The 15475-nt window shown below is 36.9% G+C and overlaps 1 protein-coding gene across 1 annotated transcript; it reads left to right on the top strand.

The window, feature by feature from the left end:
- Positions 1-309: 309 nt before the first annotated feature.
- LOC112764045 (uncharacterized) lies at positions 310-6663 on the top strand. Its single transcript, XM_025809568.3, has 4 exons — positions 310-2748; positions 3337-3551; positions 4034-4257; positions 5071-6663. The coding sequence occupies exons 1-4, from the start codon at positions 1119-1121 to the stop codon at positions 5864-5866; spliced, it is 2865 nt and encodes a 954-aa protein (XP_025665353.1). The 5' UTR covers positions 310-1118; the 3' UTR covers positions 5867-6663.
- Positions 6664-15475: the final 8812 nt, after the last annotated feature.

Raw genomic sequence — 15475 nt, 5'->3', positions numbered from 1 at the left:
AAAAAGTTTAACTTTTAAGGAAAAGTATAGGTAGACAATGAGAATATTAAATAATATGAATAATGGATATGTTGAATGCTCAATTTAATAGCTATGCAGATAATTATATTCGTTATTTTTAATTGATTGGTTATTCATACACAGTTAATAATAACTGTATATTTAATTCACTAGGTGTGCAGATGATTATTCTAATATTAAAGTTTAAGAAGTAATTTAGGAATAGAGTGTTTTTTTTACTTTATTAGGTCAATTTTAAAACTCATTATTCACATTATTTACAAAAGTCATTATTTATTTAACAAAATCGTTTATCTTTTCAAATTATTAATATAAAAAACAAAACAAAATTTATTTAACTAAACAAATACAAATAGCAGGAGTCAAAAAAAAAAAAAAAATTACAAATAGCAGCACTCCTTAGTCCTTAGATGAGCCTTACAGATGATCCTTTATCAAAAATTAAATTAATGAAAAATGGTAATAAATTATAATAATGGAAGGGGTCCGTTGCAAATGGCGGGTGCGGGTTCCACGAGTCTTTTTCATTCTTCTCCTTCTCTTATTTTTCCCTTCCTTCCTTCGTTCTTTCTTGTTGTTTTTGCTGCTGGTTCTGTTGCCATTGCTATTAACTATTCATTCTGTGACCCTCTGAATCAGAAAGCCCCCCAACTCTTCACCAATCTCCATGCTACTTTCCCACTTTCCTCCATTTCTTTATCATTATTATTAATTATTCACACACTATAATAATAACAACATAACATCCCTCCTTCCCTCTTCAATTTTTGACTAATTTAATAATACTTCCGCTTAAATTAAATTTAAAAAATAATATCTGAGGGGTGATTGGAAATGATTCTGCTGGTTCCCTGAACCCTGATGAATCCATACATCTCTCTTTGCATTTTAACGGCTTGATCTCTCCCTCGTTTTCCACCCCAAACACACACGCATTTTCATGCTCTCTCTCTCTCTCTCTCTCTCTAAAAGAATGCAGAGCTGACTGAAACACTGAACAGTACGAAACTCATCAACACAAACAAACACCACTCCTTCTTCTTTCTTTGTCTCAATGGTGGAATGACCATCATGACCCTGCTTCTGCCGTGACGAACATGGGATGCGGAGGCTCCAAGGTGGACCACCTCCCACTCGTCACTCTCTGCAGAGAACGACGGGACTTCCTCAGAGCCGCTTCCGACCACCGCTACGCCCTCGCCGCTGCTCACGTCGCCTATTTCCACTCCCTCAGAGACATCGGCGAAGCGCTACGTAAATTCGCCGACCACGACCTCGTCTTCGCCACCGCCTCCGCCTCCGTCACCGGCTCCTCCCCCTCCTCTCTCAGCTCCCCAGTCCTCACATTGCCCTCCGACCAAGGAAAACCCTCTAAAAATACAAAAACCAAAACCAAAAACAAAATCAGGGCCTCAACTTCTTCAACTTCCATTTCGCATGGCGGCGATGCTTCCGGGAGCGACGAGATCGACGGTGGGTCACACATACACCTGTCCGATTCAGATTCCGAATTGCGCTCTTCTTCTTCGGGTCACATCCACATCGAAGAGGAAGAGCACGATATTGAAGAAGATGACGAAGAAGCACCACCACCTTACGGGTACGGATATTACCATGATCATGAACCACAAGATTGGGGGCACAATCCACAAGGGGAAGGGTATAATAGTAATCATACATATGCTTTCTACATGAAGAGAACCGCGCCTCCTGGAAGATCCATGATCTACGAAGAGCCACAGACCCGTGTTGCAGAGTCGGGTCAATGGCCCGACCCGCAAAATAGTTATGGTGGATACGGGTTTGGTTACAATGGTGGTGCTGGTGGTTATTTTGGGTTTCCGAGCGGTTCTTCTCCGCCGCCTCCGGGGGCGGAGTATTCTTACTACGGTCAACAGAGGACAGCTTCGCCGGCGGCGCCTCCGCCGCCTCCGGCACCCCCATCTCCGCCGAGGGTTTCAGCATGGGATTTTTTGAATGTGTTTGATAGTTATGACAATGGTTACTCGGGTTATCTATCTTCTCAGGGGAGGTATGGGTTCGGTTCGATTTCTAGTAGCCCGGATTCGAATGAGGTGAGGGAAAGAGAAGGGATTCCAGAATTGGAAGATGAGACTGAGCAAGAAGTGCTGAAGGAGGTTCTCCAGAACCACAGGGAGAAGGAGAAGAAGAAGATATTGAATGAGGAAAAAGCACCACCAATGCAAAACCACCAACAACAAAAACAACATTTTAGGGAGAGGGATTTTGGAGAAGGTACCTCAAATTCAAAGGCAGTGCCAGTATCAATGCCCCAACAACGAAAACAACAAAGGAAAAATGGTGAGGGGAGTTCCAATAAGACCGTGAGGTTCCATGGAAGTAGTGATGATAGTGGTGGTGGTTCTGGTTCCCTTCATGAGAAGGAGATTAAGACTAGCAGCAGCCCTGACACCATTGTTTCTAGGAGCTCCCCTGAGGAGGAGGAGGAGGATGGGGAGCGGTTAGGAAGGAAGAAAGGGGTGACTTTTGAGGTAGAAGCAACCGTCTCGGCAGTTGATGGGGGTGATTCTTCTTCAAAAGTGAGTAGCTTGACCACTTTGTCTCCTCATGGAACCAGGGATTTAAAAGAGGTTGTTCAGGAAATCAGGGATGAGTTTGAGACTGCCTCTAATGTTGGGAAGGAGGTTGCACTTCTTCTTGAGGCTTGCAAGCCACCTTATCGGTCCAGGGTTGCTCCATTCAAAGGTATCAATGTGATTCTAGACGTTCTTTGTTTCATAGCATTCTTGTTAGATTCTTGTGGTTTGTTAGCTTTTGATTCTGTGTGTATATACTAGTGTTGTTGCTCCATTATAGACAGCTATTAATGTGGATTATGTTAATGTTGCTTTTCTTTGCTTCTTTGGCTGAGTGATGAACCTGTCCAGGTGGGGGAACTTCTTTAAGCAATCATTAGGAGATAAATAGAGGCATGTGTTGTACCACATTAACCTAATAAAATTAGATTTTAATGTTATCAATGAGCTGTTTACTTGATTAAATGGAAGCAGGTTTATTTTGGAATAGTTGTTTTAAGACTTTCAGCTGTAGATTGATTGTGATTTCATAAGCCTCAAGAAAATGCAGGTGCCGTCTGACATAATGGTCTATGTAAGATGAATTCTTCAGATGATTTTTCTACTAAATATATGTTGTGGGATTTTATTGATTTCATTCTTTGAATTTTTACTCTCCATACCACCATAAACAGTGGCCTCTAAGTATTTTAATGAACTAAATGTTGTGAATGTTACTGTTTCCAGATCTAATATCCTGATGTGTTTTTTCCTCCAGTTATGTTTTCCAGAATCGTACATTCATTGGCACCTTCTAGGTTACCGTCCCATCCTCCATCTAGGCCTCCAGTGCAGTTATCTTCTAGGGCAATGAAAATGGCAAAAGCATATTGTGGTGAACCTGGGAGAGAGTTCAATACAAATCCTTTAAACCTTTCATCTACTTTGGAGAAACTTTATGCATGGGAGAAGAAACTGTATAAGGAAGTTAAGGTATGAATATGACTATTGAAATTAACCAAGAGTTTAGATTCTTTTACGGTGGAAACTCACATGTAGTTGTGTGAAAGTGATAGTTACGAATTGTTAAATGATAATTTAGTCAAACATGTCAAATCTTTTAATAGTTCTCAACAATCAACTTCACATAAAAACAACTACATGTGAGTCTCCACCTTCTCTTACACAAATGATCTGTGAATTATAAATGGTAGGACCTAAAATGATCTATTTGTCAATATAATCTAATTTTTTAGGAAAAAAAAAAAAAGCTTCTACATTCCCTTCATATAGTTTCCGTTTGACATCCGCGCGTGTTGGAGAGGATTAACCTCTGTTATTTGAGGTCCAGTAGGTCGTGGATATGTCGATCGTGAGCATGGATTGTTTGTTTCATATTTATTCTAGCTTAGGTAATTTTTTTCTTTGCTCATTTCAGTTGTGTTTACATGTTCATAATTTTTCTCTGTTCTCAGGATGAAGAGAGGTTACGATCTATTTATGAGAAACAATGCAAGAGGCTGAAAACATTGGATAATCGAGGAGCTGAATCTACTAAAATTGATGCTACTGAGGCATCAATAAAAAAGTTGCTGACAAAAATAAATATTTCCATCAGAACTGTGGAAGCCATATCATTGCGGATACACAAATTGAGGGATGATGAATTGCAGCCTCAACTTGCAGCTTTGATTACTGGGTATTGAATTTCTTCACTTAATCACTATGTTAATGTTTATCTGTGAGTGCTTGGTAGCGTCTTACCATCAAGACAGTCTTTGAAAGGGAAATAATTTTGGTTGGGAAGAGGAGCAGGGTGGGTGGGGGTATTATTTCAAATATCAGTTTGTTTGGCTGTTTCTTCTTCCCTTTAAGGATTAGATTGAAGTGAGTAATGATGTATTAATGATTATTCTTATCTACTCCCAGCAAAAGTTGAAGCGTCACGTCATTTTGGCCTTGATTTAATGTCTTTGTGTGTGCATTTAGATCTGAGACAGTGAACCTGTAATTGTTATAATGTATCTTTCGGGGAATTTAACCAAGTAAAACCCTCCTTTTGTCCTCATGCTTCAGCCAATTGGTCTCCGTCAAGTTTCATCAATTTAGTGTGTCCAAAACTCTTTTTGTTTCATTAACAAAATATCACTCCTCTATCCATGCCCATGTAAGGATGGGAAATTCCTAGTGGAAACTCTTGGATGAAGGAGGTCGAGAATGGATGGTGATTATGAGGTTTTTAACATGGCAGCTCAGATATTTAATTGAGGATTTTTATCTTCAATAAGGTGTGCTTATATCTTTTGGAGGCTAAATAGATGATAAAAGGGATCATCTCTTGTAAAATTGGAGCTGGTTGAACACTTGTTTGAGGTGTCATTATTAACATTATCCTTTCTGCTTTTGTATGTCAAAATCTTGTGTTTTCAATCATGGTTGAATTGTTCTTGGCTTTTCCCTTTGCTATATTGTCTACGATTTGATTTGACTAATAGTCCATTTGTTTCAACAGATTGACAAGAATGTGGAAATTCATGCTCAAATGCCATGAGAAACAGTTCCAAGCTATCATGGAGAGTAAAACTCACTCTCTTAAAATTAACACTGGTTTACAAAGAGACGAAAGTTTGAAGGCCATCCTAGAACTTGAAAAGGAGCTTCTAAATTGGTGCAGTCAGTTCAACAATTGGGTCAAGATGCAAAAATCATATGTTGAAAATCTGAACGAGTGGCTCAGAAGGTGCCTTCTCGATGAACCTGAAGAAACCGCTGATGGTGTTGTCCCCTTCTCTCCTAGTCGAATTGGAGCTCCGCCAGTTTTTGTGATCTGCAATGATTGGCATCAAGCAATGAATAGAATATCAGAAAGGGGGGTGGCAGATGCCATGCATGAATTTGCCCAAAGACTACATGAGCTATGGGAGAAGCAAGACGAGGCGCAACGTCAGAGAATCAAAGCAGAGTATCTGAAGAAAGATTTTGAGATGCAGCTTCGAACCTTGCGCAGGGAAATGGGAGATACAGAACATGTGCATGATAGAGTTTCGCAGAAGACAGCACTGTCAAAGGGTCATTCTGAAAGTGGTGTTTCACCACTAGATGATCTAAAAGTGGATCTAGATTCTATGAAGAAGAGATTGCATGAAGAGAGAGCAAGGCATAAAGAAGCCATCAAGCAGGCCCGCGATGCAGCTTCTAATAGTTTACAAGCAGGTTTAATTCCCATATTTAAGACATTAGAAAGTTTCACTTCAGAGGTGGTGAAGGCTCATGAGCAAGTCAGGCTTCAAAACACTAAAGCCTCGTAATAGAGATGCTAGCTGTCTTGTTTTGATTTTATGGCTTGAGATTGCATTTACCCAAGTGTGGATCGAATGAAGGAGTTTAGAGAGCATGGGATCTATTATGCATCGGAGATTTAGCACTAACCACCATTTTTGCAGCTAGAATTAATGTTGTACCGTAGGGAAGTGCCTCTTGAAATATACCATACAAGAGGTTCTATCTTAGAATAACTTTCAGCAACAAAGGTTTGGGGTGCCTCAATGTTCAGGAAGTAGTTATCTTAAATCATGTCCTGTAACACACTTCATCCTACAGTTAGGTAAAATTTTGTACAGAAAAATTCATTTATTGGTTAATTGGTTGTAGGTGGTTGTATATTTTATTCCATATGCCTAGGACTCTAGGAGTAGGAGGAGACAGGATGTTAGCAAGAGTTTCAAGAATGATCTAGTGAAGCAAAATGTGCTTTAATTTGTTGTATTCTCCTTTCTTTCTAGTTAGTGTTACTAGTGTTACCCAAGTTGTGTTATATGCAATTGCTAGGTCAAATTTTGAATTGTGAATCTGAAGTGCATATATATGAAGGACTACCAGGTCTAGAGAAAGTAAGTGAATTAAGAATGGAGAGTTTGAAGATGAATGGGAGTGTGCGAAGCGAGGTTGAACTCTGCTTGGAAAGCAAGAGTCGTAGCATTGTTGGTGGTTTTTTATTTAGCAAAAATGCTATTGGGATACCAAAATCAGCTATTAAAATTAGCCATCAATGTATTTGTGTATAAATATATGTGTGGTTTAATTTATTTTCAATATGTATTTGTAATTTGCATTTCGACATATATTTTATATCGGTGACTAATTTTGGTGGTTGATTTTAGTGAATATGCATTATAGTTGTTTATTCAATCTTACAAATGCACCAGTTGATGCAAGAGCTTTATTTTCTAAAAGGGATTGCTTATATAACTGTTCCGGCCCGGCCCACCTGATGCAGCGCCCCGGCCGCTCGGCGAGTGGCTGACAAACGACCCGATAAGAACGGTCGAGTAACTCCTTTCCTCCAGGACTGCCCATTACAGTTGGAAGGGGGAAATTTCGAGGAAGGAGGCCTATCCGGTGGGACCCGTCCCACTGACAGAATATATAAGGGGAGGGCCCTACCCCTCTCCCTAGGTATGTCACTAACTTATTACTTTCACTGCCACCTATACGATCCCTGACTAGAGCGTCGGAGTGTCATTGCAGGTGGCTCCCCCCTTTCCCAACACCACAGCTCAGGAGGTTGCCAAGTCTCCGTCTTCCACTCTCCAACACTACAATTCGGGGAATCTGTCCGTTCGTCGTCTAGGTCCAGATCCCCCTCATCTCATTTGCCCATTTCACTTACCTGACCCGTTTGGGACTCGGCAACCGAACAATAACAATAGAAAATCGGTGTATAATTTAATATGTTTAATTAAATTAGTTAATATAATGTGTTAATAACTATATCTTTCTATGATATAGTTAATTTTAAAAGATACTTAATGAAGCGCACCGTTTTGGTCTAACAGAAGCGTGCTTTTTTTTTTTTTGGGTCAACAAGAAGCGCACTTTCATTTCAAACATTTTCCTTCTTCGAGCTTACTTTTCATTTTTCAACCTTAATTTTTTTTTTGCCATTAGGTGGAGAAAAAAAAATAGTTTTACCATCAAGTTTTATAGGATGCAAGCGATATATGGATGACTTATACTATGATTTGTGTTGCAATTTGCGGTCATGTTGGTTATCCAAATTTATTCATCATTTTTACATGTAATTTAAAATGGTCAAAGATCAAGTGATTTTTAGACTTTTTACATTTCAAGTCGGTAGATCGTCTTGATATTGTTTGTCGAATGTTTAAAATAGAACCTCGTCTTGATATTGTTTGTTGAATGTTTAAAATAAAAACTGATATGCTAATTAAAGATTTGAAAAAGAAAAGATTCTTTAGTAAAGTTGTTGTTGGTAAGATGTACATTAAAAAAAAATAAAGTATATACTATTTTAAGAGGGTTAAGTATTTTTTTTGTCCTTAAGGTTTGGGATGAAAATCAAATTCATCTCCGACCTTTTTTATTATTAAAATCATCCTCAACGTTACAAAACGATATAAAATCGTCCTTTTTTACTTTAATTTTATTTTTTTGACCAAATTACCCTTAACAATTAATAAAAATAATGAAAATAATATTAACAAAACAAAACAAAAACACCCCCCACACCCCAGTATCCCACCCTCATCCCCAATCTCTCTTTCCTCTTCCCTCCCCCATTCCGTTCCTCCTACTATCTTCGAACTCCCCTCTCCCCAAACCCCAATTCTTCTTCTCTCCTTAAACAAAAACCAAATTCAGCAACAGTAACAGCCAAATTTAGTAACAACAAATTCAGCATTTTTAGCCAATTCAACAACAATAATCGCAAAATAAATCAACAGAAATTTTAGATTTAATAACAATTCAATAGTCATCAGCTACAACTTCAGATCCAAAATCAGCAACAACAGAAATTTTTTATGTTCTTCAAAAATAAAAAAAATCAAAAAAAGGAAGAACGAAAAGAAGAGGAAGGAAGTGACGGTGCAGAACATACTACTGCTGGCGCTGTTTGCAGGTGGTTGAAGAGGATGCCGTTGCAGGTGAAGATCCCATAGGCCTCGCAGTAATTGACAGTGTACCAGTATGCCGCACACTTGGATGCAGCGTAAGGGGATCTCGGGTGAAACGGTGTGGTCTCATCCTGAGGGGGTGGTGTGGACCCGAACATCTCCGAGGATCCCGCCTGGTAATACCGTATGTGCGAGCTCCCGGTGGCGGAGATGTGGGAGCACATGGCCTCCAGGAGGCAGAGGGCTTCGAGGCGACGACGTCGGCGGTGTAGTCGGGGATCTCGAAGGAGATGGTGATGTGGGACTGGGCGGCGAGGTTGTAGACCTCGTCGGAGAAGATGGTGTCGAGCCACGACGAAGGGATGAGGCGTCAGAGAGGGGGGATTCGAAGAGAGTAGGAAGAAGGGGATGGCGAGGGAACTCAGGAAGAGAGATCGGGGATGAGGGTGGGGTGTGGTGTGGGGATGGGGTGTTTTTGTTTTTATTTTTGTTTTTTAATATTATTTTTATTAATTATTAAGAGTAATTTGGTAAAAAATAAAATTGAAATAATAAAGGACGATTTTATAACGTTTTGTAACGTTGAGGATGATTTTAATAACAAAAAAAGGTCGGGGACAAATTTGATTTTCACTCCAAACCTTAGGGACAAAAAAGTACTTAACCTCATTTTAAGAACATCAAGTATATTTATAGTTTCTAATATGTACTATATTATTTTTTTATGTGCAGATGTTCATACAATTGAATTTCAGAAGCGCGATCTACCACATGCTCACATTTTAATATTTTTGGATTCTTTAAGTATCCAAAAGATATAGATAAAGTAATTTGTGCTGAGATTTTTAATCAATTTGAGCATCCAAAGTTGTACAAGGTTATTAAAAAATTCATGATTCATGGTCCATGCGATTCTGTGAATATATTTTCACCATGCATGAACGAAGATCGTTGTTCAAAGTTCTATCTCAAGTCTTTTGCTGATTTAACTACTATTGATACTAAAGGGTATCCAATATATAGAAGAAGAAAGATGGGTTGTTATGCTGAAGGAAATATGACTCTAATATGTTGTTCCTTATGATTTTTCTTTGCTAATAAAATATCAAACACACATGAATATTGAGTGGTATAATCAAAGCAGAGCAATTAAGTATTTCTTTAAATATATAAACAAGGGTTACGATCGCGTCACTGCTATTTTAGATAATGCTCATGAATGCTCAAATAAAGTTATTGATGAAATAAAAACTATCTTGATTGTAGATGTATATATTTCCGTGTGAAGCTGTTTGGAGATATATGCATATCCTATTCATTTTAGAGAACCTGCTGTACAGAGATTGAGCTTTTATTTGCCTGGTCAAAATCTAATTCTATATGAAGATGGTAAATATATTGATGATATTTTGTCAAAATTTGGGGGTGATCAATTAATATTTACTACATAAATGGATGCTAATAATAGTTACTTAGAAGCTAAAGAGTTGACATATTCTGAGTTTTTAAAATTCTTTGTCTATAATAAAAAAGAAAAAAATCTAATAAAAAAGAAAGTGTGATTAAACTACTTTACTACGTACCTCCAATATGTGGATAGTTATTTTATTTACGAATGATGCTAAATTTTGTTCGAAGTCCTACCAACTATGACCAAATTAAAAGTGTAAATGGTGTTATTCACAATAGTTTTAGAGATATTTGTTTTGCTTTGGGATTACTTAATGATGACAGGGAATATATTGAAGCTATCAAAGAAGCTTCATTGTTGGAGTTTAGGTGATTATCTAAGGAAGTTTTTCCTATAATATTAATGTCAAATAGTGTGAGCATACTAGAACATATTTGGGAAGAATCTTGAAAGCTTCTGTCTAATGATATTTTGTATAATGAAAGAAATTGTCTAAAAATTCAGGTTCTCTTTTGATTCTAATAAAAATTTATTTTTTAATGATTCATATTATATTGCTTACTATAACCTTCTTATTTGTTCTTATATATATATTTTTTTGTTTGCAGATTTATCTTTGACTGATGATCAGGTGAAAAGAGGATGCTTATATGAAATGGAGATGATATTGCAAGATAATAGGAAAAACTTATAGGAATATCCTCCTATGCCTTTTCTAGAATGTTTTGTGAAGTTGAAATTTCAAAATGGTTTAATTTATAAAGAGCTAAACTATGACAAGAACACTTTGAAAAATGAGTTTCAGACATTATTTTCATCCTTAACACAAGAACAACGAGGTGTTTTTAAGAAAATTGTGAAAGTAGTTTCTAAAAAAAATGATGGAGTATTCTTTGTATATGGCCATAGAAAAATAGGTAAGACCTTATCTCTGGACACTTTTGACTTCTTCTAAGATCAGCAGAAATGATTGTTCTTGTTATTGTATTGAGTGAAATTGCTACTTTGCTACTACTTAGAGGTAGAATAGTTTATTCTAGATTTGTTATACCATTAACGGTGCATAAAGATTCTACATGTAATATCAAATAAAATAGTAAACTAGCTGAGTTGTTAAAGCAAACAAAGTTTATCATATAAGAAGAAGCGGCTATGATTCATAGATATAGTATTGAGGCAGTTGATAAAAGTTTAAAAGACATTATGTCATCTATAGATAAGAATAATGCTAATTTGGCTTTTGGTGGGAAGGTAGTAATTTTTGGTAGAGATTTTAAACAAATTCTTCTTGTCATTCCTGGAAGTGATAGGGCAAAAATTATTAATGCAAGCATAAGTTCCTCCACATATGGGACTATTGTAGCGTTTTGAGACTTACCAAAAATATGAGATTAGAGAAATCTTCACATGCTAATAATGATGAATTGGCTTTGTTTTCACAATAGATCTTAAATGTTGAAGATGGCAATATAGGTGGGTCTAATGATGGCATCTCTGAAATTATAATTCTTACCGAGTTGTTCATATCAAATTTTGAAGATTCTCTTAATTTTATTGTAGATAGTATATATCCAAACCTTCTTGAAAATCACTTGAATTCTAATTGGTTGCAATTACGAACAATTCTTTGTTCTATACTTGATGTCGTTGAGAAGGTAAATTACCATGAAGTTTTCAAAAAATGAAAAACTTTACTTGAGTTCAGACAGTGTTGACAAATCTTATAAAAGTAGCGAGTATGCTACTGAAACACTTATTCCAGATTTTTAAAATATCCTACAATGTTCAAGATTACCTTATTACACTTTGAAGTTGAAGGTTGGGATTTCTATAATACTTTTGAGAAATCTAGACCAATCTGCAAGTTTGTGTAATGGCACCAGACTAATTATAATAAGGTTATCTAATTATGTTATAGAAGTAGAAGTATTAGTTGGAAGGTATCTTGGCAAAAAAGTTTTAATCCCACTCATGTGTATGTCTTCTGGCCTTCTCAATCACCATGGCCTTTTAAATTGGATAGGAGACAATTTTCTATTGTTGTCTCATATGCCATAACCATCAATAAAATCAAGAACAATCTCTTATCAATGTTGGAGTGTATCTTTCTAAATCCGTGTTTAGTCACCATACAACTTTATGTTGCTATATCTTGTGTTCGAAATAAGAAGGGGTTGAAAATCCTTATTCATAGCAGAGAAGGACATGCTTTGAAAAGCATAACAAATTTTTGTATTTAAAGAAAGTTTTTCAAATTTAAAATAGTATGTTATTTTTTTATTACTGCTATTTGTTATTTTTCTTATTTATTATTTTTGATTCTACATTACAATTAAACATTTTAGATATTTTTACCATAGTCAATTTTGGTCTAAATATATCTGTAATTTTTTACGGACAAAAATACTAATTTGTGTATAAATACATGCATGATTTAATTTATTTTTAATGTATATTTATAACTTATATTTCAACATATATTTTATACTAGTAACTAACTTTAATAGTTAATTTTGATGTACGCATATCATAATCGTTTAATCAATCTTATAAATGCAACACAAGAGCCTGATTTCTAAAAGTGATTATATATTAGTAGAGAATCGTTATATAATTTAATATGTTTAATTAAAATATTTAATATAATTTGTGTTAGTACTTTAATTATATCTTTTTATGATATAATTATTTTTAAAAATACTTAATGGGGAGTAGTTGATTTGAAGTTGGTGCCGTTATTGCAAAGTGATTTTTCCTTTGTGGAGTAATAGATCCAGGTACTATTAGGTGCTCGAAGTGGGAGAGAAGGTAACGACGCCTTTAAAATCTTCGCTGCTCTTTGTTGGGCATTGTAATTAAAAAGCACGCAATAAAGAAGTGTTTGAAAATGAGAAGATCCATGTCCAAAACAGATCTCGAACTCAACAAAAAAATTTTCCAGAAGATGAATAGAAGACAAATTTTTTAATTTTCTAATGTATTTTTTTTAGTTTATTGGACTATTGGTTATTACTGTAGTCACTTATAGTTTCAATTGGAACAACTCTACTGCTATTTCTTTGGTTACACATTAGACTTTGTATCACTTTCTTAAAGTAAGGTAAAATCTTCACTTTGGAAAAAAAAATAAGGAAAAAGGACAAATTAGTCCCTAAGTTTTTAAATCGTGAACAAATTCGTCCCTGAAAATCTAAAAATACTAAAACACACCTTACTATTCAAAACGTGTGACGGATCGATCCTTCCGTGTAAAATGCTCTCCCAAACGTAACAGAGGGGGGGTGATGTGTCGCTTAGCTGGTGTGTGTTGGGCCTAGACCACCGTAACGGTGCACATGTAATAAGGTGGATTGAGGTTAGGGACAAATGGGTCCCTGGGTGGAAAGATGACGTCGTTTTTCTGTTTGCCCTATGTGTTCAAATTGAACTCGTTCGCTATTACCGTTGTTCATTTCTGTGAGTGGTTGAGGGTAGTGGTATTGTGCAGTCTTAAATGGCCAACGACGGAGCTTCATCCAGCACACGACGCATTCCACTGCCGCCAACCGTGAAATGCGTGGAAGCTGCAGAGGAGAGGGACGAGATTGCTCCAACATGTAGATGCGGGGTGTACGCCATATTGTACAAATCGAGGACGACGACGAACCCTAATAGATTGTTCTTTGGATATCCATTCTTTAAGGTATGTTGGTGATTTTATTTGGATTTTATTTGGTCAGTTTTTCTTATACGGGAGTTGGCTATGTTTTGTTTGTTTTGGAATGATGAACATGTAGCTGAAAAATCCAGTCACTGCAAGTTCTTCTTATGGTTGGATGACCATGTTTCAACAATAAGAGTCCTTGAGAAGTTTATTACAGAGAACGAGGTTGATGATCTGAAAGTGTATCTTGGGAAGAAGGTAGTGGAACAGAAACTGATTGATTTGGAGAAGAAGGTATTGCATCTAGAGAGGAAGAAGAATGTTAATCTGTATTTGATTATTCTTGCAGTGGTTTCTGTAATTTTTGCTTCTGTTATTGCCAAACTTGGCTGAAAAGTAGGTAAAAAAATGATGTAATGTAGTATGGGATGAGTTTCTGTTTTGTTGTATGCTTTTCAAACAAAAATGTTGTAAGCTAAATTATGATATATTCAGCAAAGTGATTGTCCTAAGCAAGTTAATGGCATAGTTATTTAGAGATATGATTATATATGTAAAGTATAAATTAATCTCATGAAAGAGTTGTTAATGTTGACAAAAGAAGTCAATAACATGTCTACTGCCAAAGTAAGGCATAACTTAAGCCTGCAAGCTATACATAATTACATTGTTTCCAAAAAGAGTTACTTTGTAAAATAACAGTGTTTCCCAAAAAGATGTTGATGTTGCATTAAACATATAGATGTTGATGTTGTCATGACTAAACATGTAGCATTAACTACTTGGCCTGTTTAGTCCTGGAGTGGGGATGAACTTAAACAGTCGTTGAGTTGCTTTGCCTGCTGCTGCCAAAGTCTGTGAAGATGCTCTTGATGTAGTTGGTTGTTGTGGAGAGGGGAGATGCTGTCAACTTTGGAGAGGTGGCACAGGCTCCGAGGGTTTATTTGTCACAGACTTCCTCCTAACTGTTTGCTTAGGTCCTAAATGGCCTTGGTGCAGGGAGTGATGAAGACTGGGCTGGGGCCTGAATGGTGCTTTCGGAGGCATTGATTGTGTCGCAACCGCTGCTACTGAGGGTTCAGATTCTTGCTCAGGCATCGGTGCAGCGTTTGCATTCGAATTACCATGCATGAAGGTCGAAACAAGTGTGAATGCAACGAATCTGGCAAGCAACAACAATGAAATGCCACCAAAATCCATACCTCATTAGCAACTAAATGATTAGCAGAATTTTGTTCAACATGAGGAGGGTTCGTAGCAGCAGGGGGACTTCGTTATACACTCTGAGATGAGGCATTTTATAAAATGTATCCACTTAGTGTAAACAGTCCCAATGAAGCACATTATATAATAAGGCACTTAAAACCATGAAGCATTAAAATATAGACATATAACATCCTAAATAAAACTATAATAGACACTTAAATCCCTGAGTAAGTAAGGACTACCTCTTCCTCGGGGGCTGACTGTGACAAAGGTAGAACCACAAGTGATTGAGAGTCCTTGGGCTTTGTCCTTGGTTTTTTCGTCTTTGGCTTCGAGTTTGGGTTGGATGGGGCCCCTTTGCATGTCTTGTAGTTGTGTCTCCTCTCACCACACTTGCTATATGTGACATAGAAACTCCTCTTCAACTTGTCACCATTAATAACAGCCTCAGCTGGGTCTTTCTGTCTGTTATGCACCTTGGGACGTCTAATTGGCCTTTTTAACACAGGTGGAGCAGGCTTAGTAAACTCAAACCTTGTCTAGTATTCCTCACTAGTTACTGGCTAGATGAAATGCTCGTATGTCTTTCTAATGGACTCCATACATAGCCATGGATGGACATAATCATCGGGATTATCATGCCATTTTTTTATTGCTGCTATAGCATGAATGCACGGCATCCCTTCACGGCAGGACAGCAGTTTCACAACAACAGGATGACATGAACATGATTAAAATATCA

This window comes from Arachis hypogaea, chromosome 17 (genome assembly GCF_003086295.3).
Source record: "Arachis hypogaea cultivar Tifrunner chromosome 17, arahy.Tifrunner.gnm2.J5K5, whole genome shotgun sequence".
Classification (NCBI taxonomy): Eukaryota; Viridiplantae; Streptophyta; class Magnoliopsida; order Fabales; family Fabaceae; genus Arachis; species Arachis hypogaea.
Note: the sequence above shows the minus strand (reverse complement) of the source record. Positions and strands in the feature narration are given on the sequence as shown.

Bases quoted from the DNA above. Each gene is read 5' to 3' on its own strand.
- LOC112764045 (XM_025809568.3), top strand. From the start codon at position 1,119: ATGGGATGCGGAGGCTCCAAGGTGGACCACCTCCCACTCGTCACTCTC. The intron at 2,749-3,336 runs GTATCAATGTGA...TTTTTCCTCCAG, and splicing joins CAGGGTTGCTCCATTCAAAG to TTATGTTTTCCAGAATCGTA. The intron at 4,258-5,070 runs GTATTGAATTTC...TTGTTTCAACAG, and splicing joins CTTGCAGCTTTGATTACTGG to ATTGACAAGAATGTGGAAAT.